Genomic DNA, 23,259 nt, shown 5'->3' on the forward strand with positions numbered 1-23,259 from the left:
CGTCTCTCGCTTCCCTCACCCCGCTTTGCCCCGTCTCTCGCTTCCCTCACCCCGCCATGCCCCGTCTCTCGCTTTGCCCCGTCTCTCGCTTCCTTCCCCCGTATTTCCTCCGAGCTCCCCCGTATCTTCTCCGAGCTCCCCATCTTTCCCCTCAGCCTAGCGCAACCTCCCCTCAGCCTCCCTGGCAGTGCGCGGCAGACGCAGGCTCAGTAGCTCGTGGCTCCCGCCGTGCTCAGGCTGTAGTCCCCTCCTCCAGCAGCAGGCCTCATCTCCCCTCCCTTTACTGCCCAGTCCCCTCCTCTTCCCCAGGCCCAGTCTTTCTCCGCCATGTTAGTTTCTCCGGGTCCCGGCCTACTCATCAGGCCAATTCCTGGTATGATCGTTTGCTCCCAGGCTGGGCTAGGTCCCCGGTGGGTGTACGTGTGATCGGCGGACACAGGGCAGGGGTAAGTGAGCAGCGGAGACACTGTGCAGGATATAGCATGTACACACGGGCGATATACAGGCACTTGTGTAGATGTACACATATACTGGGGTATACCCTGCGTTATGTGTGCGTCTCTCTTGGAGGTGTGTACTAGGCACAGGCAGCAGACACGATTAGAGCGCGGTATTATGGGGGGGGAGGTGCTGTGTGTTTACAAACACAGCAGCCAGGTATGTAGGAGCCTGAGGTTTGTATGAGGATTGGTGGGTACATGGGCTCTGCTGTATGGCATCCTGCTGGCACCCAGCATGGCACTGTACACACTGCTGTATGTTGTTAGCCTGGAAGCTGCAGGTCTAGTCCCTGTCATAGTTGTGTGCCTGGCCTGTCATATTGGGGGTGCTCCCTGGCAGCCATCTAGTAGTAGTTGGGCTCCTTCTGTCCTGCTGTATCACCTCAGAGTGAAATAAGAAGCTTCTGTATCTAGCCTTCTAGTTATTTCATTATATTAATGGGAAAGCTGGGTGACAACCAGTAGAAGTGTCATCAGAGGTCTTACAGCGACTGTCACCCAGCTTTGGCCAACTTCTGAATAGCGACTCTACCTAGTTACAACGCGGTATGAAAGCTGAGGGTGTATCCTTACATAGATTTACTGAAATGTTTTACCCCAGCTTTCCCAGAGAGAAAGGTAACAATAGGATATCAATATGTTTAGTGTGGGCATACCCCATTAAGAGCAATTGGCCAAAATGAATTGTAAATTGGGACAGAAATGAATATACGCCCCTGCTGCTTCAGGCACATACAGAGTGTAATAAATAAAGCTCAAGATAATGGCAAATCCTGCTCTTCACAAACCTTTTGCCTTTCTAATTCACCATTTCACTCATTGCTGTTACCATTCATGAATCTGTAACCAAAAAGTGCTACATTTTGGTTGTAGATGCTATGCAGTATCGCATATGCTTCTGAGACCGTCCTTCATACATCTTAAAGAGGACCTTTCATCAGATTGGGCACAGGCAGTTTTATATACTGCTGGAAAGCTGACAGTGCGCTGAATTCAGCGCACTATCAGCTTTCCCGATCTGTGCCCGGTGTAAAGCGCTATCGGTCCCGGTACCATAGGGCTTTACAGTCAGAAGGGCGTTTCTGACACTTAGCCAGGGACGCCCTTCTGTGCAGCAGCGCCTATCGCGCTGTACTGTGGAGCGGGAAGGAACTCCCCCCTCCTACTCCTGATAATACTCGTCCATAGACGAGTACTGTGAGCAGACGGAGGGGGCGTTCCTCCCCGCTCACACTGTGCAGCGCGATAGGCGCTGAAGGGCGTCCCTGGCTAAGTGTCAGAAACGCCCTTCTGACTGTAAAGAGCTATGGTACCGGGACCGATAGCGCTTTACACCGGGCACAGATCGGGAAAGCCTGTCAGCTTTCCAGCAGTATATAAAACTGCATGTGCCCGATCTGATGAAAGGTCCTCTTTAAGTAACATATCTGCTGCTGGGATTTGTCTATGGAACTCCCAGATGGCTTCATGAAGGTGCCAGGGCCATCTCTAACACCCCCTCCGCGTCTTTGCGACCTCTTAATAATTCAAGTACACACACCTGCGCCAGAGTTGGAACCTACGTCAGTCATGAACTGGCATACATTTCAGGTAGGACTCATGCCAGCTTTCTGGCGAGAGTTATATTAAATCAAGATATTCAGGTGGTATCCACTCTGTTCACATTTGTAAAAAACGGGAAGCAGAGCACAGAAGTAACAATGGGGTGCAAGAAATGGCCATGTACAAAAAAATCCGCCACATTTCCATCCAGTGTTTTAGTTTTGCTTTTTAGGGTTAGATCACACTTGCGCTTGATGTGCAGTGTGTGCATTCCTCCAGGTTTCTGTCTTCAGCCCTGGTGAAATTGGACAGGGGACGGAAACCCGGCAGTCAGCTTTAAAACTCATTCACCTGAATGGGTTTGTAAAGGTGACCGCCGGTGTCCGCCTCCTGCCTGTCCGCAGGGAAACCGTTTTTTTTTAGCCAGACACAAAGTCCTGTATGTCCGGCTAAAAATAAAAGCGGTTTCCTCGCGGACAGGTAGCAGGCGGACACCGGTGGTCACCTTTACAAACCCATTCAAGTGAATGGGTTTTAAAGTTGACTGCCAGATTTCCATCCCCTGTCCAGCGGACCCCCCCAAATGCAAACCTATAGGCATTAAAAAGCGGTTACCTAAGAAACCAAACTGACCTCATAGACTATAATGACATCCATATGGTTTCCGCACGAAACATGCGGAGAGAAAAGTCCTGCAAGCAGCACTTTTCTCTCTGCATGTTTCATGCGGAAACTGAATGGAAACCACACAGGCCTCATTATAGTCTATGGGGTTCATTTGGTTTCTTAGGTAACCTCTTTTTAATGCATTCGGTATTCCGTTCAGGGTGTCCCCAAGCTGACTCCATGAACGGAATACTGAACGCAGATGTGAACCAGGCCTAAAAGTAGAAAAACAAACAAAAATAAAAAAAAACAAAAAAAACAAACCCTTACTTGTCACTCCACTGATGTATGCTTCTTTAAAAGGGTTATAAAAAAGGTTTACCAGTACAGTCTACTAATATATATCCAGGTCCCCCATTGCCTCGGTCTTAGCTTTGCTGATCACAGCAAGGCCTGGAGGTCTTCCGCTGATGCTCGGACCCTCAGAGTCCATTCTTTGTGCAAGATGCAAATGTAGAACACAGTTGGCGTCACAGAGAGTCAGAGCACCGGCAGAAGAGGCTGAGGGGCAAGGAGTAATTGAGCCTTTTATAACAAAATGGGGGGAAAGTGCACATTGCTTATAAGCATTCATCTAAATTACCTAACACATGTATGCAACATTTAAATGGATACCACAAACTAGTCTGAAAAAAGGCACACCTATGAAAAATGTGACCAAAAAATGGGAAATTGCTAAATAACCCCCAAAGACTTCTGCTACCGTAAACTAAGAATGGGGGTGACCTGTATATATGTTTGTAAGTAAGGTTATCCAATACAGAGGGTGGTAAGTTGTATCCCCACTTAACCCCTTTAATACCGTGGAGTGTCCACAGTATGGTTAATATTCATATTAACCAGCTCCAACTTCCTTCTGTAGCTTTAAAGTTTTTACCTTGAAAGAACAGCGCTCACCTACTCGGCTGTTTTATGTCTTCTATGCAGAAGCTATATATTTAAAGCCAAGATAAAGTTTTGGACAGACTTTTTTTTCCCCATATCAAATAGTTTTTATTGTTATTTTCAGATATAAAAAAGAAACTTTCAAACAATATACAACCCTCCCACCCGTGTCCCGCATAAGTAATCCGATGAAGAGAGTGGTACCAGAGATGGATAGTCCATAGGAGGTTTTGGTCAAAAGTACCTCCGCATTTGAGAGTCTGGAGGTCTGCACCTGTAGATCCTCATAGGAGTTCTAGAGAGATCTTTTGTGAGACAAATCTAAGTTGGCGCTACGTTACAGCTCCTGCGCTGAGACACAATACAGCTGTGTTACATACCCAGTGCCAAAAGGTTCCCATACACCTTAGATAGTTGTTAGGCAAATACTCGTTCAGCCAAGTTATTTTCATTCTGGTTATAAAGAGAGAGAAATAAGTTACTGCCTGACACCTCTCATGATGGCTTGTGTCCCATAAAACAAAGGATTGGGCATGTTGAAGTCCATCAGCACAGTCGTTGTTGTCCCCAGCATCTACTGTTAAGGGAGAGTCAGGACACTTTCATAAAAGGTGGTAAGTACTCTTTATCATACCAGCTTCAGTAAAACTACATGTCCCATTTATTTCTATAGGAGTTTCCAGACCAAAGGATAAAATATGCATGCTGGGAGTTGTAGATTCACAAGGGCTGGAGTGCACAAGATTGCGGACTTCTGACTTAATGTTTATAGTTGCCTTTTCACTAATGAATAATGAAGACTATGACACTATATATAGGATTTTTTCCCCTCATGTCACAGAAGATTGAACACTGTAAAGAACGTAAAGCTCACCATACACATCACCCCTGGTTCACATTTGCGTTGGTATTCCGTCCGGGGAGTCTGCATGGGCAGCCCACCCCCACCCCCTGAACGGAGTACCAAACACAATTGCAAGCGCTGTGCAGTAAAAGCACATGGACCCCATAGACTATAATGGGGTCCGTGTGCTTGCCACCCACTGCCCGCACAGATCATGTGGACAGAAAAGTAGATTGTGAACTACTTTCCTGTCCACATGTTCAGTGCGGAGATCTGGTGGCAAGCACACGGACCTCACTATAGTCTATGGGGTCCGTGTGCTTTTACTGCACAGCGCTTGCAATTGTGTTTGGTATTTCGTTCGGGGGGACCCCATGCGGACTTCCCTGGATGGAATACAAACGCAGATGTGAACCAACCGTTAGATTGATGCAGAACTGCCTGACCATCTGATGTTTATGGAGACATGTATCAGACATGTTGCATACCCACATCCTGTGATCTCTAAGCTGCTACCACTGGAGTTGAGCCAAGTATGCATGTAGATGTGAGCAGGCTGAGGAGAAATAACTTCACAATTTATTTGCTTTCTGCTACTCAACATTTACCTTGTAGTCATGGCCTCTCCCTTCTTTGACTGTTGTGTTCTTGGTATTCATCTGTGGCTCATTCTAGTCAAGGCCAAGAAAATGAGAACCAACCTGATGCCAACTTTTACGTTTCTGTGGGGGGAAAAAAAAGTGACCTCATTGGTTGCGGGGAACAAGTGTTATGTTTTTATGTTCTCTGCTTAGTCCAGGTCCGTCATTTTGTTACCTTCTAATATTTGGATTTTAGAGTTATGATATGTCTACACTTTATATTATTTAAGTTTAATAGGGTGTGGTGATAGCAACTTCAATATGTGTGCAAAGTAGGGTCCCAACCCATCTTCATAGAGCAATGATGGACTTGACACTGAACAGATAATCTGCAAGATTCCCTTTATTGATCAGTAGATCAAAAAGTGTACAAAGTAATTGGACAGTAGAGTGAAACATTTTTTAGTCAGAGACCTTCCTCGGACTCTCACTCCGATACAAGTGGCCCGTAGAATACCAGGAAAAGGTAGTTGAAGGAAGCAGAGTAGCGCCAAGGGAAGTGTGGTAACAGCCAAGTGAAGTAGTGTTACACTACACTACATTTCACTCTACAGGTCAAATTACTTTCTACACTTTTTGATTTACTGATCGATAAACGGAATCTTGCAGATTATCTGTTCGGTGTAAAGTCCATCATTGCTCTTAGGTTACCTCAGACAGTCATATGTCCTATGAGAGTGTGTTGTCCAAAAGAACAACCACTTAAAGACCACTGAATGACCATAGTTTGCAGTGTATCTATTGGTGATCACTCAGATTAGATCTACATTACAAACTTTATCTTTCTGTTTCATAGGAGTAAAAAAACACAAAGCTGCGGCAGACCCATCACATGATGGATACAAACCCAACAGACCCCGCTCACTGTTGATGGGGCCTGTCTTGTTCTGTCATTGTGTGCGCCATTTTATTTAAAAAAAATTATAACAAATTTATTTCTGGCAAATATGACATTATCTGCAATGGAGACTCCAAAAGCAAATGTGAACAGATTCTAGTAATCTAGGATTATATGGTGTGGTATTAACTTACTGAAGGGAACTGCGCCAAGTTGCATTTTTAGTGGGTGCTGTAAAGCTTTATGCACATGACTGTGCCATGCACTCAGCGGTGAAAAAGAACTTTTTTTCTCTTCCAAGTGTACACCCGAGGGTAACCTCTTTTCTTGAATATCTCATAGATTGTTTTCGATCAAGGGATCAGTGAAAATGGCTCGATAGATGACAAGTGCTATATTTTAATGTCTTGTCACATAGACAGAACAACACTCGTGAATAGATCCTATATTTACAATGGGGCCACATGCTGGCCAATAATAACACCGCTAGCACACAGCCGTGAAATACAGTCATGTGAATAAGCACTAATACTCATGGTGGGATTTCATCACTTGGTTTTCACTGTGTTTGTCTGTTTATGTGTTCCAGGCTGTGTGTGCGGCATCTACATTAAGTGGAGCCATGCATTAGAACTACCAGGTAAGTCTCCTGTCTCCATTCACTTTACATGTAAATGTTTAATATGTTATGATTTCAGTGTGAATAATTAACCGCCTTTATAACTTCCATGGAAGACGTGAAGAGGAAACGTTTGATCTGTCTGCCTTTGGAGACTGTAGGAATAATATGTTATAAGAAATGTTTCTGGTGAATTACCTTGTGGCATTGTGTTATATGCATTCCATTTGCAAACAAGCCCAATATTTTTGTGTGTGTGATTCAAGACAACTACATTGATAAATTATGGGGAACACTTAGGCCAGGGGTCCTCAAACTGCGGCCCGCCAAGCACTTCTGTCTGGCCACGCCGGCAGCCGTGCATTTATAATGAAGCTCCTGGGGAGATCGGGCCAGGCCATGGAGCGCACTTCACTTTACCTATTGGAGGGCACCGCTCCCGATGTCTGTGCGACCTGCTCTGCCTCCGGCCCACTGTTTAAAAAGTTTGAGGACCCCTGACTTAGGCAGTCAGATACATGGGTGAAGAGAAAAAGTTTATCCCCATTGGAATGGGTATGTATGTTCAGATTGCACAAGTAAAACCGGTAAACCTGTCTGTAATCTCACACTCTATCTGCAGTATGCCATTTGTTTAAAGGGATCCTATCATTAAAAGTAATTTTTTTTGTCCCTAATACGTAGGAATAGCCTTAAGAAAAGCTATTCGTCTCCTACCTTTAGAAGTCTTCCCTGGGCCGCCGTTCGGTATATAATCCGTTTTTCGTCGGTATGCAAATGAGTTCTCTTGCAGCACTGGGGGCTGGCCCCAGTGCTCAAACAGCACTGGAGGCGTCCCCAATGCTGCGTAGAACTCTCCAGCGCCGCCTCCATCTTCTTCAGGAACGGGTCTTCTTCCGGGGGTTGGCTTCAAACTTCTAGGCCTTGGGCCTAGGGCAAAGCCGACTGCGCTTGCCCGCCGGCCACAAGAAAATGGCCACTAGCACAGTATAGGATACCAAAGGAGACTAAAATAGTGTTCTATGGCCTCTGTCCAATCTGACGGGGCTTCCATTATCAAAGTGTATGGAATATTATCCCAGAATTTGTTACACCAGTTTTAGGGGTTTTACAGCATTTTCTATATGAATAACAACCCAAAAAGGAGATGCACAGCAACAGCATTAAAAAGACAATCTTTATTTATTAGCTACATACAAAAGGAGAACACAGCTTAATGCCATAGCAACATAGGATAATATAAACCTTCATACTGTGCAAAAAACACAGGATAATGCCATTGAACATATATATATCTCCTAATAAACCAACTGACCATGATGAGATCTGTTGATTTGAGCATTTTCTATATGTAGTGTTCACAATATCCAACTTCAGCATTATTATTGATTTACGGTAGATAAATAATTAATTTAAGGCTACGTAGGGTAATAAAATGTGAATTATGTTGTAAAATATCTTAGTCTGATTTTCTTTGCTTTAATTACAGATACCGTTACATTTCCAGTCATGGGGGACATGAAGACTCCAGACTTTGACGATCTTCTTGCTGCTTTCGATATCCCTGATGCTACAAGTTTGGATGCCAAGGAAGCTATACAGGCTACAAGTGATGAGCAAGAAAACCATCTAAAACCATCAGGAATGTGTTTGGATGAAAATCTGTCTTTGGCTCAGTCTGTGCCTGCCCCTGATGTTCCAGCTGTTAGTGTGATTGTGAAAAACACCAGCCGACAGGAATCGTTTGAGGCATCTGAGAAAGAAGGAAATCATATGGGTCCAACTTTACTACAGAATGGATTTCGTGGTCCTGAAGTGGGCACTGATCCTCATGCAGTTGGACCCGGCTATGGGAAATTTGAGCCAGGATTTATCAATGGGGACAACTCACAGGGTTACACCGATAAGATAGACCCACAAAAGGCTGAACCATTACCAACTTTTAGCCAGTTCAGCCCCATTTCTAGTCCTGAGCCAGAAGATTCTAAAGACAATGGGGTCCTGGGCAAACAAAAGGGAGTGGAGTCTCCATATTTCCCACAGCCTTCTATGTATGTTCCTGAAGAAGGATGTATAGTAGATTCACTAAGAAAATCCTCAGAACCAGAGCTAAGTATGTTTGATGAATACTGTAAAAAGGAGCAAAAATCAGACTGTATGGAAGCAGAGAAAGAGAGATCTGAGCAAACCAGAAGTGTAGAGAAAAACAGCAGTTTCCTTGGGTCATCCTTGTCGTTTAGGGAGGCTCAGGAGAGCAGCAATTCTCAGGAGAAAGCATTTTCAAGTCCAGGAGATTCTTTCGGTAATGCGGCTGGTACATCAACTCTTTGTCCCTCTTCTGTGCCACCTCGGCAGCGTATTAAACCTGCACATTCAAAATTATCATCTTGTGTAGCTGCTTTGGTGGCCTTGCAGGCGAAAAAAGTTGCAGTGGTCCCTAAGGAAGAACCTTTGAATATTTCTAAAGACTGTAGTATCCCATTAAAGGAAACAATTAAGGGGAGTCCTAAGATGCCAAAGTCTCCTAAAAGTCCAAGGAGTCCTCTGGAAGTGGTAAAGAAGATTATTAAAAACCCAGACAGCCCCATGAGTGTCTGCAGTGACACCAGTAGTAAAGACTCTCCATCAGTTTGTGCTGGCTCCCCTCCTGCAATCCCTAAAGTGAGGATAAAAACTATAAAAATGTCATCAGGTGAGATCAAAAGGACTGTAACTAGGATTTTGCCAGAGGTTGAACCAGATGATTTGGTAAAATCCCCTGAGGACTTTCTGGGGGAAAATTCACCTGGGGAAGATGTCAAACCTGTGCCCTTGGAAGAAGTGACTGACTCCGAAAAGGAAAAAACAAAGAATTCTGTAAAAAGTACAACCACTATTAGTGTCCAAGGACAAAATGCTGCTGGCACTCAAGTATCAAATTCTAAGGGTGAGAAGAAAAAAGCAGTGCAGGGGTCAGGCCCCCAGAATCCTGGCAGTGGCTCCGCAAAGTCCTCCAACAGCGCTCAGAACAAGAAGCAGTCAGCAACTTCCACAAAGACTGCACCTAACTCAACTACCTTGCTTCCCAAAGCTGTACACCTTGCCAACCTTAACTTGGTCCCCAATAGTGTCACATCCACTGTTGCAGTGAAAACTACAACGGTACGGCAAACACAAGGACAAGGAACACCTATGGCAGTACCTTTGGTACACCAAGTTAAAATGGCAGCTCCTGTTATTGTAGATGCTTTCAATAAACTCCTGCACAGTGCTAATCCTGTCCCAACATATACTCCTAATTTGAATCCCCCTCCTGACAGCAATATTACACTGCCACCTACAGGTTACACTTGTCTGGAGTGTGGAGATTCCTTTGCCTTGGAGAAGAGCCTTGCACAGCATCATAGTAGACGAAGTATCCATATTGAAGTAATGTGCACTCAGTGTACTAAAATGGTCCAGTTCTATAACAAATGTAGTTTGCTAGGCCATGCCAGGGAACACAAGAGTAAAGGACTGATCATGCAGTGTTCACAGCTGATGATGAAGCCCATTTCTACAGAACAGATGCTGACGCCTCCTCCTTTAGTTGCCTCTGCCCTGGCAACTCAGCCTTCATCTTCCAACCAACGAACAGTTGCACCAACAGCTTCACTTGGAGTATGGTCTGGCACTTCCTCCTATGCACCACCAGCTATGCCACTTTATGCAGATCCTTATGGACTTATACGTCATGGGTTCAAGTGTTTGGAGTGTAGCAAGCAGGTTGAGGACTATACCTGTCTAGCAGGACATTATCAGCGAGTGGCAGAGGAAAAAGATGGACTTGTAAGTGAGACATTACTCATATTTATGAGCGGATCTCAAATTCAGTGTTGTTAATTTTTAGAACTGGGGTTTTTTTAATGTAAATTTTGTATTTTTATGTGTAGCCTTGCCTTTTTGTAAAGACAAGGCAAGAGTATGAAAAAGTCCTCCAATATCCCTCCCATTTGTTTTCAATAGAAGTAAGCAATTTTTTCAGTGCATGGGGGCATTTACATGGAGTAAAGTGGCGCCAATTCTACCATGATAACTCGCGGCAGAATCAGCGCTCATACAAAGACTCCCATTGACTTCAATGGGTTCCGCATGAATGCCCGCTATCTGAAATTGCTATTAAACCAAGGTGGCCAGCCACATAGGGGCTAGTTATTATGCAGACCCATTGCAGAAACCCAAGACTTGGACTTGGATGTCTGCAGAGGGTACTACAGCAAAAGCACACATCCAATTTTCCCGACGTGTCTTATGCTGTTTAAAGATACCACTAGTAAGAGAATTACTTTATCTACTCTCACCCCTGAACTACTTTCAACTTTTTAACTCAGACTACCAACTATTTCAAATACTTAGTTTGGTGAACCTGAACTGATTTGGTGTTACAGGGTTATCTGCCAAGGAATCAATGTTTTAAAACAAGCTCACAATGGTTTTTAAACATAAAAGAAGTACCTTTTCAATCCCTTTCTGCTCTCATTTTGATACTTATCAGATCCTCACGGGTATCTACTCCCTGGTCTCATGTTGATCCACAGGAAACTCTCCAATCAGCAGTTGATGCAGGCACTACTATGGCCGGTGACTGGCTGAGTAGGTGTTTTCTGTATCTTGAGAGAGGACCAGGAAGTCAAGACCAAGGGTTTTAAATAGAAATCGGAATGAGCTGCAGATGAACATTTGAGTTTAGTAAAAGAGCAATATCTTGGGCATGTTCTGCAGGTTCAGAAATTGCGGCTTCTAAGTCTACTTCTAGCACAGTGTTACGTGTTTGGTACCCTTTTCCCTGTTACTTGGTGTGAAGCATATGATTGAGACTAGCTTACTAGCGATTTGTTATAGCAATGCCATCTCTGATGCACAACTTAGAAGGATAAGGCTGCAGAGTCAGTAGGCCACACCACCATCTCCAAATCTTCTATTTTTTTCACTCCTGCTCTGAAAGCCATGGTCAGACAGAAGCTGTAAAGATCCTCTAATTCATGAAAAAAGCTATTGATAGAATTAAATATACAAGAGTCTAAGCATACAATACCAATAATTGTATGATACAATCATCATCAGGGTTTGCTACCTAATTCTTTTTCTGACTCCGCAATCCTTGAGAAGGGAGTTTTACTAGTACAATAATCCAGTCAGCTACTCCCCATTACATACATCACACCAAGCGATGAGGAGGAGCGGGCTGGGTGCCAAACACATGACCCTGCCTCAGAAATGGACCAGAAGCCCTAAGTTCTGGACCTGGCTGGGTGCTGGTAATTTACCTTCCCTCCAAGGTGAGTGTTTTACATCAAATTGTTCTCTTCTAGACATTTTTTTTTAATGTGCCTGTACCTCTAACTGATATATTAAGCCAATTATAGGATCTGTAGTGAACAACAAAAAATAGTTTTCTTGGTATAATTTAGGGCTGGGCAAGTAATTGTAAAATAACTTAAACCCATATCAACCCACATAACCATTGTGATTTTGTGCAGACTGATTTTTTATTTTTTTAAATATATCTGCTATGTTCTACCTGCAGTTTTCAGACCCCATAATATAATAAGCCTAGTCCTAGAAGAGTATCAAACGTAAAAAACAGTGTTACTCCCCTTTTCCTGGGCTGCACTGTGACTCCCTATTTTTCGTATAGTACTATTATCTAAAGAGCCATTTGTGAGCTAAAAGAGTCGGCTCTTTTTAGTTAGTGGATCCAAATGATCCAGCTTGCTAAAAATAGCTGAAATTCCCATCAATAGTCAGGAATTGCTGAGGCCCAATTACAATTATGACGCATAGACTCAAGCTCCACGATGCGACCTCTTAGGGCTGGTCTCCGTTATGCAGGTTTCCGTTTCCTGCCGAAACTGGGCAGGAAACGGAAACCTGCAGGCATTTTTCAAACCTATTCAAATGAATGGGTTTGAAAAGTGTCTGGCCGTGAGCACCGGTGAGCGTTTTGTTGTACTTTGTTTAATTTTTGTAACAGTGTCCTAATTTGTAGACCGCCACCTATTGCTTGTTTATGTATGATGATTTGTATGTCATTTTTCTCCATAGACCTGCCAGGTTTGCCAGATGATGCTCCCTAATAAATGTAGTTATGGGGCTCACCAGCGCATTCATACCCACAAGTCTCCATACTGCTGCCCAGAATGCGGTGTCCTGTGTAGATCTGCGTATTTCCAAACCCATGTTAAGGAGAACTGCCTGCACTATACCCGCAAAGTAGCATTCCGGTAATGGCCATTTTTCACTATTGTCCCAATTTTACTGTGTTGCAGAACAAAATAGATAAAAACATAATCTCCTCATGAATTTACATGTCAACGTCATGCTGCAAGCTAGTGACCTGGATTAGACCTGGTTCACACAACAAGTTCATTTCTGAGGTGTATTTTTTTGTGGCAGAAACAGAAGTGAACCTTGGATTGTTACTAAGGATGTTTTTGCAGTTTGCCTTAATGCAGATTCACCTAAGAATTAGCCCAATTGTCACTCTATGGGTCTAAATTCCACCTAAAATAAGTGACGGACTACTCATTTCTGTGGTATATTTGTTACCACTGGAAATCAGCACATACATTACCCATGAACAGGGTTATGGAAACTTATGCATGGGATCTGGATTTTATTTTGATTTTAGTACAGAATATGATTTTAATGGCTGACTAAGATGGCCTAGTACATGATACAAGGGAAGTCATGTATGAAATTCTGTAGCTGAATAGTGTCAAGAGCAGCTAAATAAAATATGGAAAATGTATTTGATCTAGCTGACACCATAACTTTTTTCTGTTCTGCTCTAGTTTTTATGTAAACTTATGGATGAGACTCAGAAAAATACTGTATTGCTAAGGCTAGGTTTACATCCGTGTCGGAGTCGCCGTTGGAAAAATTGACGGAGAGAAAAGTCTTGCAAGGAGGACTTTTCTCTCTGCTGATTTCAGTATAAAAACAGCAGACCCCATTATAGTCTATGGGGTTTATGGGTGTCCACAGGTAACCGCTGTTTTAGCGGACAGGTTCTCCGTTGTTCAGGTCCCCTGGCGGACTTGAATGGCAGAGCGCTCATTGCAGGTGTGAACCTAGCCTAAATACAATGTCAAAATGAATGAATCAAGATCCCACAGATGAAGTAATAAAACCAAGGATGCACTGTTCCTGGAGTGAAAACTTTATCTGGACAGTACTGCTTCTCTAAGGGGGTGTTCACATGTAGGAATTTGACACTGAATTCCTCACCTGAAATCTACCTCCAATTCATTTCAATGGAAGATTGTAGCTGTTTTTTTGTCTTTGTTTGTTTGCTTTTTCTGCTAGCTGATTTCTTCCATCCAGCAGAAAAAATAAGCGTCCTGCTCATTCCTCAGGCAGATTCCATTTGAAAACTCAAATTGAAATGCATGGGAGGCAGAAAATACATCTTTTCCATCGGTGCGCAATTTGTTAAAATCCACTCCCAGAATTTGGGCCTTCCCAATTATTGCAAAAGAGTGGCCTCAAAATCTACGTCTGATTTGTCAAGCAGAAAAAATTCTGCTTCAAATTCCTGGAGCAGAAATTTTCTGCTTAATAAATGAAGCAGCAAATTTCTACATGCGAACACCGCCTAAATGTGGGATTGGAGGGTGGCAGAATTATCTATATAGCATATACCATGCTATTTATCCCTGCACGTCTTCATTTTCAGCCATTAACATATGGGTGAAATTCTGTCTAGTGCTACATATTGGTTATTGTTTATGTGTTTTTGATACTTTGTAGACTAAACCTATGAACTTGCTTGTTTTTTTTTTTACTATTTAGACAGTCGTTTTGGGTAACTAAATGTTGTTCCTAAAATGGACATTGGGGTTTCATGCCCCGTTGGTGCACTAAGAAGGAGGAATTTGATTGGTGTACCAAGTGAGCAGGGGTGGTGCTTGCTGGTCCCATTTAGAATCTATAGGGCTGACTGAAACTGTTCCTCTCAGCCCTGCAGACAGTAAACAGAGAAGCACTGCACATGTTGCCATTGAAACTGAAACGGGGAGGAACTGACGTGTTGAATCCTTTCTGTTCCCTCTGGTGAAGAAAACGTTTCACATCAATCCGACGTTTATTATCTATCCTTTCCATTATGGGGAAACCCTTTTCAGAGAACTAGTCTTATAATTCTGGAACGTTATGGTGCTTAGTTACACTGTATCAGGTCAATTTGATAGGTTACATAATTCTTCCTGCTAATGGGGAAAAAGAAGTCAGTGTAGAGTAATGTTGTAACTTTTGTGTACTTTTGTAAGCCACTTTCACAGCAGCCATCAATAGGAAGTCCCATTGGAGAGCAACCGTAGATAGGAAGTCCTGTCTGTAGTTGTCCACTCAATGCCGTACAGCTTATTTGCGGTGTATCTTTCCATGAAATGACTGACTGCTCAAGAACAAATAATATGCATTGGACATCTCTTTTCTGAGCACAAGATCCTATAGAACTACATTTTTATATTTTCTGTATCATTGTTTTAGTTACTATACATTATTAATGTGGTCTAGCTAGTAGCTGTATTAATATTTTTTTTTTTTTATAATTCCATCAGGTGCATTCACTGTGGGGTGGTGTTCATGTCATTGGGTTTGCTGAAAGTTCATATCCAGGACAAGCATTGCGAGGTGTTCCACAAGTGCTCCTTCTGCCCCATGGCCTTCAAGAGCACGGAAAGTACGGCTGCTCATATCACTGCCCAACATCCCACTGCAAGCCACAAGAATGCACAGTAAGTGGCTTTCACAACTCATAAAACCATTCAAACTATCTTAATAGTCTTGTGTTTCCATATGATTTATATAGTAGCTATAGTATGTGTTTAAATAAAGATTTAGAATACAATTCACTATTCAAGAAATAAACTAAAAGGCGTTTTTTTTAACCAAAGCCAAGAATGGTTACAAAAGGAATGGGAAATATATAGGAAGTAGTTATAGTTGTACCTTCTTCTCAATCCACTCCTAGCTTTGGCTCAAAAAACTGCAGTAAAATCTGCAACAAAAAAGCCTTTGTTTCCACAATGTGGGGCCTTAGCCTTAGGCATTTCTATTGAAGTTTTATTTAAGGTATTTGTTTCTGCATTGCAGGATAATCTATAAATGTTCGTGTGAGACCGTCTTCAATAAGAAGAGACTATTGCACCAGCATTTTTACCAGAATACAAACACTCTGCTAGTTAGTGTCTTCAAGTGTCCAGAATGCCAGCTTGCATACATGCAGAAACAGCTACTGGTGCAGCATCTTAAGGTGAGACAACATTTACATCACTGATCAATGAACATTATTAAAAATCTCAATTTATTAAATACCATATTTTTTGGACTATAAGACGCCCCTAGGTTTTAGAGGAGGAAAATAGGGAGAAAAAATTTTGAAGCAAAAAAATTGTAAAATATTTAATATATGGGAGTTGTAGTTTTGCAACATTGAATAATATCACACCTGATGCTTTTCACCCCTAAATATAGGACATCAGAGGTTCATCAGAGGTGCTAATATTCATTTCTAGTCCCACTACTGTCTATACCTGCACTGATACGTTTAGACACACAGTAGCCTAATTGGCTTTTAATGATCTAACTGGTTAAGATAGGGAATTTACTTCAGGTAATCTAGCGGCTTTTTAGAGTATCTAATAAATATTGATTGTGTCCATTCAGGCAGGTCCTTTCTAACCTCTTCCCATTCACTTGAATAAGAGTACTGCAGCTTCTTGCCGTATACTTACCATATGTCTTCCTGTGGCTGCATTTGCTGATTGCTTCATATCCTGGAAATCCCTTTAATTGGGTCATGGTGGACCTCCCTGACTAAATTCCACTCTCTCCAAACTGGTGCAAGTGTGGTGCTCCAAAAGTTGCACTGCTTTTATAACAGAATTCTGGTAGAAGTCCAGTGTAAAGTTTGCCCCATTATTACAAAATTACTTGTTAAGATGAATAAGCCTGGGTTCACACCTGCGTTCTGTCTCCACTCGGGGTTTCTGGTCCCTATTCCACTTTAAAAATGAAGAGCGAAAAGTCGTGCAAGCAGGACTAATGAATACACTTTTCTCTCCGTATTTTTCCGCCCTTTTCTGGTGGAAAGTAGGCAGAAATCCAGCAGACCTTATGATAGTTTATGGGGTCCCTGGGTTTCCGCAGTTAACCGCTTTTTTAAGTGGATTAGGTGTCTGTTCTTGGGATCCACTTGGGGAAACCCAAACGCGAGTGTGAATCTTGTGTAAACAGCATTATATTTTGTGCTGATCATTACAGGTCTTTTTTCAAAGATTTAGAAAGATTGTCCCTGCTGTCCCTATAGGAGCATATGGAAAACTCTATATGCACAACGTATGAAGCAGCAGAGTCATGGACAGTTTTGTGGGGAAAAAAACTTCTATTTAACCTGGGGTTTTTTATCCATTGAAATCTCTGAGAAGTTTTTTCTCTATGCCTAGTTACTCAGACATCCCCTTTAAATAGAGGAATAGGGCAGGACGGCGCTCACAGGTCCAATAGATTTTATTAATAAGAAGAATTGCACCCCTTTAAATAGTAAGCCATTTATTTGGATATCTTGTACATCTTAAATTAATCACAGACTCCTATTATTTATGGAAGTATGTCAGTACAATTTATACATTGACAGCAATCCTAAATCCATAAATAATTCAACAACAAAGATATTCTTAAAAGCAGACGTCTGAAATAAGCTCTACCCAGTTTGGAAGGAAGGAATAATAACTGGGTCCCACAGAGTTCATATAAGTCAAGTCAATGCTAAGATGTACAATCTAAAATGACTAATGAATACGCAATAGCACAGTCCCCAGAGGAAAATAATTCATAGTCTTCATTTCAGATCAATAAATAGGTAAATGAAATGTTCTTATATGCACTATATATGCCATTGGTTGTATGCTTTATACCTTGTCATACTTTATTGAAATGTAAAGGGAGCCTGTCATCAGGGTGAAACATAGTGAACTGGTGACATGGTTAGGTGGTTGGAGCTCACCTGATTGTAATGCCTTTTTTCCCATAAAAATGTATGCCTCACTTGCTTGGGATATTAATCTACACAATATGCAATTGAGCAGTGTGGAACACCAGGGGCTCATCCAAGCTGCTACACCCCACACTTCTCTGACCAGGCCAGGCAAGAATAAAAAAAAAAAAAAAAAAAGATAATCTGTTTCGAAATATACCAAAATCACTACAAAAAAAACCAAAACACTAAACTCAAATATAAACTACAAATCAGCCATGAATGTAACAAGCCCAGGCCACACTGTCCAGCACCCCATTTCAGCTTGGCTTTCTGGCCCTGTTATTCAAAGAAGGAAGAGGAAAAGGAGGGCATTTCGAAGCAATGTTGGGTGAAAGATGGAACAGAGCCGCCATCAGTGCATTCTGAAATAAATGACTATCTCTGCAATGGAGGCATAGGTTTTCCTGGGGGGAAAGCATTACAATGCCGACATCCTGACCTATCTAACTGTGTTGCTGGTTTAATATGCTTCACTCTGGATACAGACTCCCTTTAATTGTGTGACTGCCTGATATTAAATGGGTTTTCTGTCTGTTTTTTGTTTTGTTTTCTCGGTGGCCCCTCTTTTTAGAATAGGCCATCAGTATCTATTCTATGGGGGGGCTGTCGCCTAGTCCTCATACCAGTCAGCTGTGTGAGCTTGCTGCTGGTGCAGGAGGCAGATAACTTAGCCTAAGAAGAGGCCATAAAAGAATTAGCATTGTACATAGCACTACATGGCGGTACACTGAATTTGAAATGTGCTTGCATGTATCGTGGTTAAAGTATATATTCTAGGTAAAATTCAAACCCTTTCACGCCTGAAGCAAGGGCACTCCGAAACTATAATATTTTAGATTATTACAACATATCCATATCTTCTAATGGGAAATTCCCACTCGCTTTAGGTAGATTCATTTTTCAATCTGTCGTCATTTATGAATACTGGGAATGTAGCCCTGTTTTGGGATGGGGGGAGGAGAGTTTGAACATGATTTTTTTCTCTGTGGAGTTTGGGATTTGTGACTAATGATGGATGTGACAGCGGCTCTCCCATGTGCCAGCATGACTAGAGTCCTAGCAATGCATAATAAAGGAAAATACATATTCATTATTACTAATGTCTTGAAGTAATCAGTATTTCAAGTGTGTTTTTTTTTCTTTCGGTGTAGAGTGTCCATGGCCTTCCTAAAATCCCAGAGGATTCAAGTTCTCAGAAAAAGTCAGATACCACTTCAGAGAAAAATGATGACTCCACTTCGGCATCAAAATCCTCTAGCAGGGGTGAGGGCACCTCATCTACCAACAAGAGAGACAGTGAGTCTTCAGAGTCACAACACAAGCAAAAACTAGCTGGCTACACATGTGGAGAGTGCTCCGAGTGGATTCTTGACAGGGAGACGTATGTTTTCCACATGAAGAAAAGTCATGGCAGGGTAAGTTAATAGGAAGTTTTTTCAGCATAACCTCATTGAATTACACAACGAAGCTTGCTGTTTTGCAACTCTACTGACGAAACTAGAGGTTCAGTGTGGGGGGAACAAACACATCTGTAGGCCCTTAACTCAGGTTTACCAATATTATCACTGTACGATCACCGGATAGTGGTAGATAACAGCTCTACATGGGGCTCTGTAGACCATTTAGGTGAAAAAAGTATTGACTTACAGGTGACTTCTATGAGTGTATTTGTTCATATTTCCGTCTCTGGCAAATTGATAAAGAGATGTGGCCTGAATGGAAAATTGCAACTCCATACGCCAGACCTGCACCAGGACCTTTTAAGCCAGATAAGTGGTTTAATGTTAGACTAGGTAGTCTAACAATATGCCAGGTTTATCAAACAAGAACAGACACCTTGATAAATCTAGCACAGTTTAGCACGGTCTACTCAGACCCTATTAGTAAATCTTCTCCTAGATCTTTTATCATTAACGAAATTGTGACACTTTGTTATTCCTCCTGGCAATTCATAAATAAATTAACTTACAGTTAACTAGAATGGGGTCTTTCTGATGTCTGTTTCTTTTAACTGAAATTGTTGGACGAAAGCACTTTTTCATCCAAAGATTTCTGGTGGGATTCTGAATGGAGTTTCACACAGATGTGAATAAAGCCTTAGTGCTAAATTGTGCATACTTGCATACTGTTTGAAAGAAGGGCTAGTTACATTAAAGGTCTGCGTACCGGCTGCATCCATTCATTCCTATGGGTGCATACTATTCGAAACGGGAGTTTCGAATAGTACTCGCTCATCTCTAGTGATCATCTTTTGTTGTCACCTCAGGTTCTCAATACTAAGGGTAGGGGTATAGGATGCAGAAGAAAAAACAGGAAAAAATGTATAACAAAGTATAAATTTTATTAATATAAAAATACATATATGAAAAAATAACAAGGTGACATAAAATTTACATATACAGGGGAACAGATAAACCCAAAAAGGTACGGTACTAAGGAGGTAAACATGTATCAGTGTATATTGTTAGTGGGGTCACTTATGCTATATAGGAAAACCATACATGTGCAGGAGTTAATATCCAGATAGCAATTGTACGGAGAATAGGCATCACCAAAAACTCACATCAATACCCTGCACATAGGAACCAACATGTAAATAGCTCACAAAGACCCACAACAGCTTTACCCATACCGCCATATAGGACCGTACCACAACCCGACGCGCGTTTCACCTGACTAAGGCTTTGTCAAGGGAAAAAGCTTTTTTTATTCCCCCTTCAGAACTATAAAAGAGGAATAAGTTATGGACCTTGTAATAAAAATGAGAAATAATGTTTGTTTCAGTATAATATCCAGTGTAAGAGGCAACATAAAGCTTTATGTTCGTTGAATTACATTTTCAGAAACTAGATCATCGTCTTATTATGTGCTTTTTTTTTTGTAGAGCATGAAGAGGTACCCATGCCGGCAATGTGAGCGGTCCTTTAACTCTACTACCAGCTTACGACGGCATGCTAGAAACAACCATGATACAAAAAAGGAGTATGCCTGTTGGTAAGTTTTAAAGTTACATTTCCTTTATGGTATCAGCCTTTCAGTCCCTTTACTTATTAATTCTATACATCACTGGCTTGCATCAAGAATAATCTATTATTTATCTGCCTTCGGGGCTCCCCCAAATGGAAACCTATATGCATAAAAACGTGGCTATCTAAGGAAACCTGAGGACCCCATAGACTATAATGGGGTCCGTGTATTTTACATGCGGTTTCTGCACAAAACAATTGAACAGATAGTCCTGAAAGTGGACTCCCCGAATGCAGATGTGAGCCAGGCCCTATACATCAGATCTTTAACACACATGTTTTAACTTCGACTTATTCTGCTAGTATCCAAAAACAAGAATCTGGATAAAGAAAAAGTATTAATGATTTATTTTGTATTTGGCTCATACCACTAACCTTCAGAAGATTCTTGACGAAATGAATATGTATTAAAAGGGCATTTTTACTGTCATTTTAAAAATGTCTTGAATTCCTATATAATAAACACATAAGTCATCTGGTGGACAATTTAGATAAAAGTTTATATTATAAGGAAAATATTTTTTATTTATTGAGCACCAAATATTAGCAGTTAGGGTACTATAGTGATGCTGTGGCAAAGTGTATACAGGTAAGGTAATTGAAGAGTAGCAAGTTTTTATCTCAGCATGCCTTTACAGTTATGTATATGGTGTATAACATTTAGAATGTGTAGCACTGGTCCTGGCCAATGAATCTACAGTGTATGTTCTATTTAATTATACATAATTTTATTCATAGTAAGCTCTAGCCTTTTAGAATTATCTATACTTACACATTGAAATACAATTTAAATTTTTATTTTTTTTACTCATTCACTTAATTAAAAAAAAAAAAAAAAAAGTAGCATGGAACTTATAGATAATGACCTCACTTTTTGTTCTCTTGGTACTTCACTCAAATTGGTTGTTTTTCACATTTCTTCAAACTAATATTCCATGAACATGTTTTTGGATATTTTTCTGTTTGGGACAAGAGAATTGTTTGATGAAGGTTGAAATAAATGACAAATATTATATCATCATTTTGTGTCTTCAGCTATTGCACCGAGAAGCCTACTTTTGCCAAGCCGTCCATGCTGGCCAATCACATAATTTTAATGCACGGCATCAAAAATCCTGAACTTCCGCAGCTTCCCTCTTCAAAGTCAACAAATTCGCCTGCAGAATCTGGAGGCCAAGAGCAGGTACAATTCTTTTGAACATTGTAATGGGGTTAGCTACTTTGACATTACTTTTCCAAGTTTGCTGTATGTTTTATAATACACAACCTGTTTTATGTTTGATAAATGCAGTTGTGTTTGCTGAAATGTTGCACTTTATGGATATACCTGTTTAAATAAAGATAATACGATTTTTTCACCTTGAGAAACCTTGTGATAGTACGACTTTTTGCCAAAAATATTGAAATTGGATTGCATTTCTGTCTTGTGATCATGGCTTGTCTTATTATGCATAGCTTATGAATTAGTTTAACAAAAGAGGTCAGAATCTTCTCTCAACTTCTTATAAAATGTTACTTTATTGCTAAATTGGAAGCGACAACCAATATGACTGCAATTTATGTTGACTATCCACAACAAAACATGAAAATGGCCATTGCTCCATCTTATATTGTTTAATGTACAATAAGTAGCACAATATATTGTTTGCTTGACTGAAATTGTCTCTGCTCTCTAGACTGCCGGTCCAAAGAAAGCTGTGAAAAAGGAACTTGAGGACTCAGATGCAAATTATGGGCCAGATGCTAAGAAGTTAAAAGCAGCGTATAAATGTGCAAAGTGTGGCTTCACTGCAGACAGCAGCAAAGAGTTTCTAGAGCACATACCACAACACAAGAGTGACAACTCAACGTGCCAGTGTGTGCACTGTGGCTTGTGTTACACTTCCCAAATATCACTCAACAGACACCTCTTCATTGTGCACAAGGTCAAGGAGGAAGAGGAGGAGGATGATAGCCAAGCAAACCCTGACACAGAAAAGCAGATTCTAAGTTCAAAGTTGGATCAGTCGTGGGAATGCACACAATGTAATTTAACCTTTGATCTTCAAAGTGCGCATGCTGCTCATGTACGGACTCACAAAGAGACCCCTGATAGCAGACAGAAAACAGGATCCCCTAAAGCGTAATACATACTGGACTTCAAAAGAACATGTGTGAAGCAAAAGCATATGTTAATGACTAAAAAGAGAGAAATTAAAATATTTTTACTGAGAATCTGAGAGGGATGTTCATTTAACTTAAAAATACTAGTAAATAAGAGTTAAGGTACTGTATTTGTTTATGTGGACTGTTAAGCATTCATTTAGGACACGTTAGCTCTTTTACACGGAACAACAAAGCCCAACAATATGAGGGGGACAGCAGAAAGACAAAAAGGGAAAGTGAGAAATGTAAGTTTATTTTTCCAGTTATTTAACAGAGTGTCTGCTCATCTGTATTCCACTATCACAGTATTCATCATCAGCGTAGGCTCAGTCTGTCTTTTTAGAGAGACTTGTACTTAAATGAAAGAGGTAAATGGTTGTTTTCATCTTTCCCGTTGCGATCATATTTTATCCACTTAAATGATGCAGTAATTTCTATGTGGGTATGTATATTTCAGAGAAACTGTGCAGTCATTTGCAAACTAACAAACA

At 41.2% G+C, this 23,259-nt stretch overlaps 1 protein-coding gene across 2 annotated transcripts; it reads left to right on the forward strand.

The window, feature by feature from the left end:
- Positions 1 to 312: 312 nt before the first annotated feature.
- On the forward strand, positions 313 to 22,837 carry ZNF592 (zinc finger protein 592). 2 transcript variants are annotated; one of them, XM_075273758.1, is made up of 10 exons: positions 313 to 446; positions 6,506 to 6,556; positions 8,025 to 10,342; positions 12,599 to 12,777; positions 15,118 to 15,294; positions 15,653 to 15,812; positions 18,749 to 19,012; positions 20,482 to 20,591; positions 21,659 to 21,806; positions 22,300 to 22,837. In XM_075273758.1, the coding sequence occupies exons 3-10, from the start codon at positions 8,045 to 8,047 to the stop codon at positions 22,747 to 22,749; spliced, it is 3,786 nt and encodes a 1,261-aa protein (XP_075129859.1). In that variant the 5' UTR covers positions 313 to 446; positions 6,506 to 6,556; positions 8,025 to 8,044; the 3' UTR covers positions 22,750 to 22,837. The 2 variants fall into 2 exon arrangements, with proteins under 2 accessions (XP_075129859.1, XP_075129860.1); XM_075273759.1 differs by lacking the exon at positions 313 to 446 and adding an exon at positions 4,173 to 4,207.
- The last annotated feature ends 422 nt before the right edge of the window (positions 22,838 to 23,259 follow it).

Source organism: Leptodactylus fuscus, chromosome 5 (assembly GCF_031893055.1).
Source record: "Leptodactylus fuscus isolate aLepFus1 chromosome 5, aLepFus1.hap2, whole genome shotgun sequence".
NCBI classification, from domain to species: Eukaryota; Metazoa; Chordata; class Amphibia; order Anura; family Leptodactylidae; genus Leptodactylus; species Leptodactylus fuscus.

Coding starts and splice junctions, on each gene's coding strand:
- ZNF592 (XM_075273758.1), top strand. CDS start 8,045: ATGGGGGACATGAAGACTCCAGACTTTGACGATCTTCTTGCTGCTTTC. Junction 12,778..15,117: donor ACCCGCAAAGTAGCATTCCG/GTAATGGCCATT, acceptor TAATTCCATCAG/GTGCATTCACTGTGGGGTGG. Junction 15,295..15,652: donor GCAAGCCACAAGAATGCACA/GTAAGTGGCTTT, acceptor TCTGCATTGCAG/GATAATCTATAAATGTTCGT.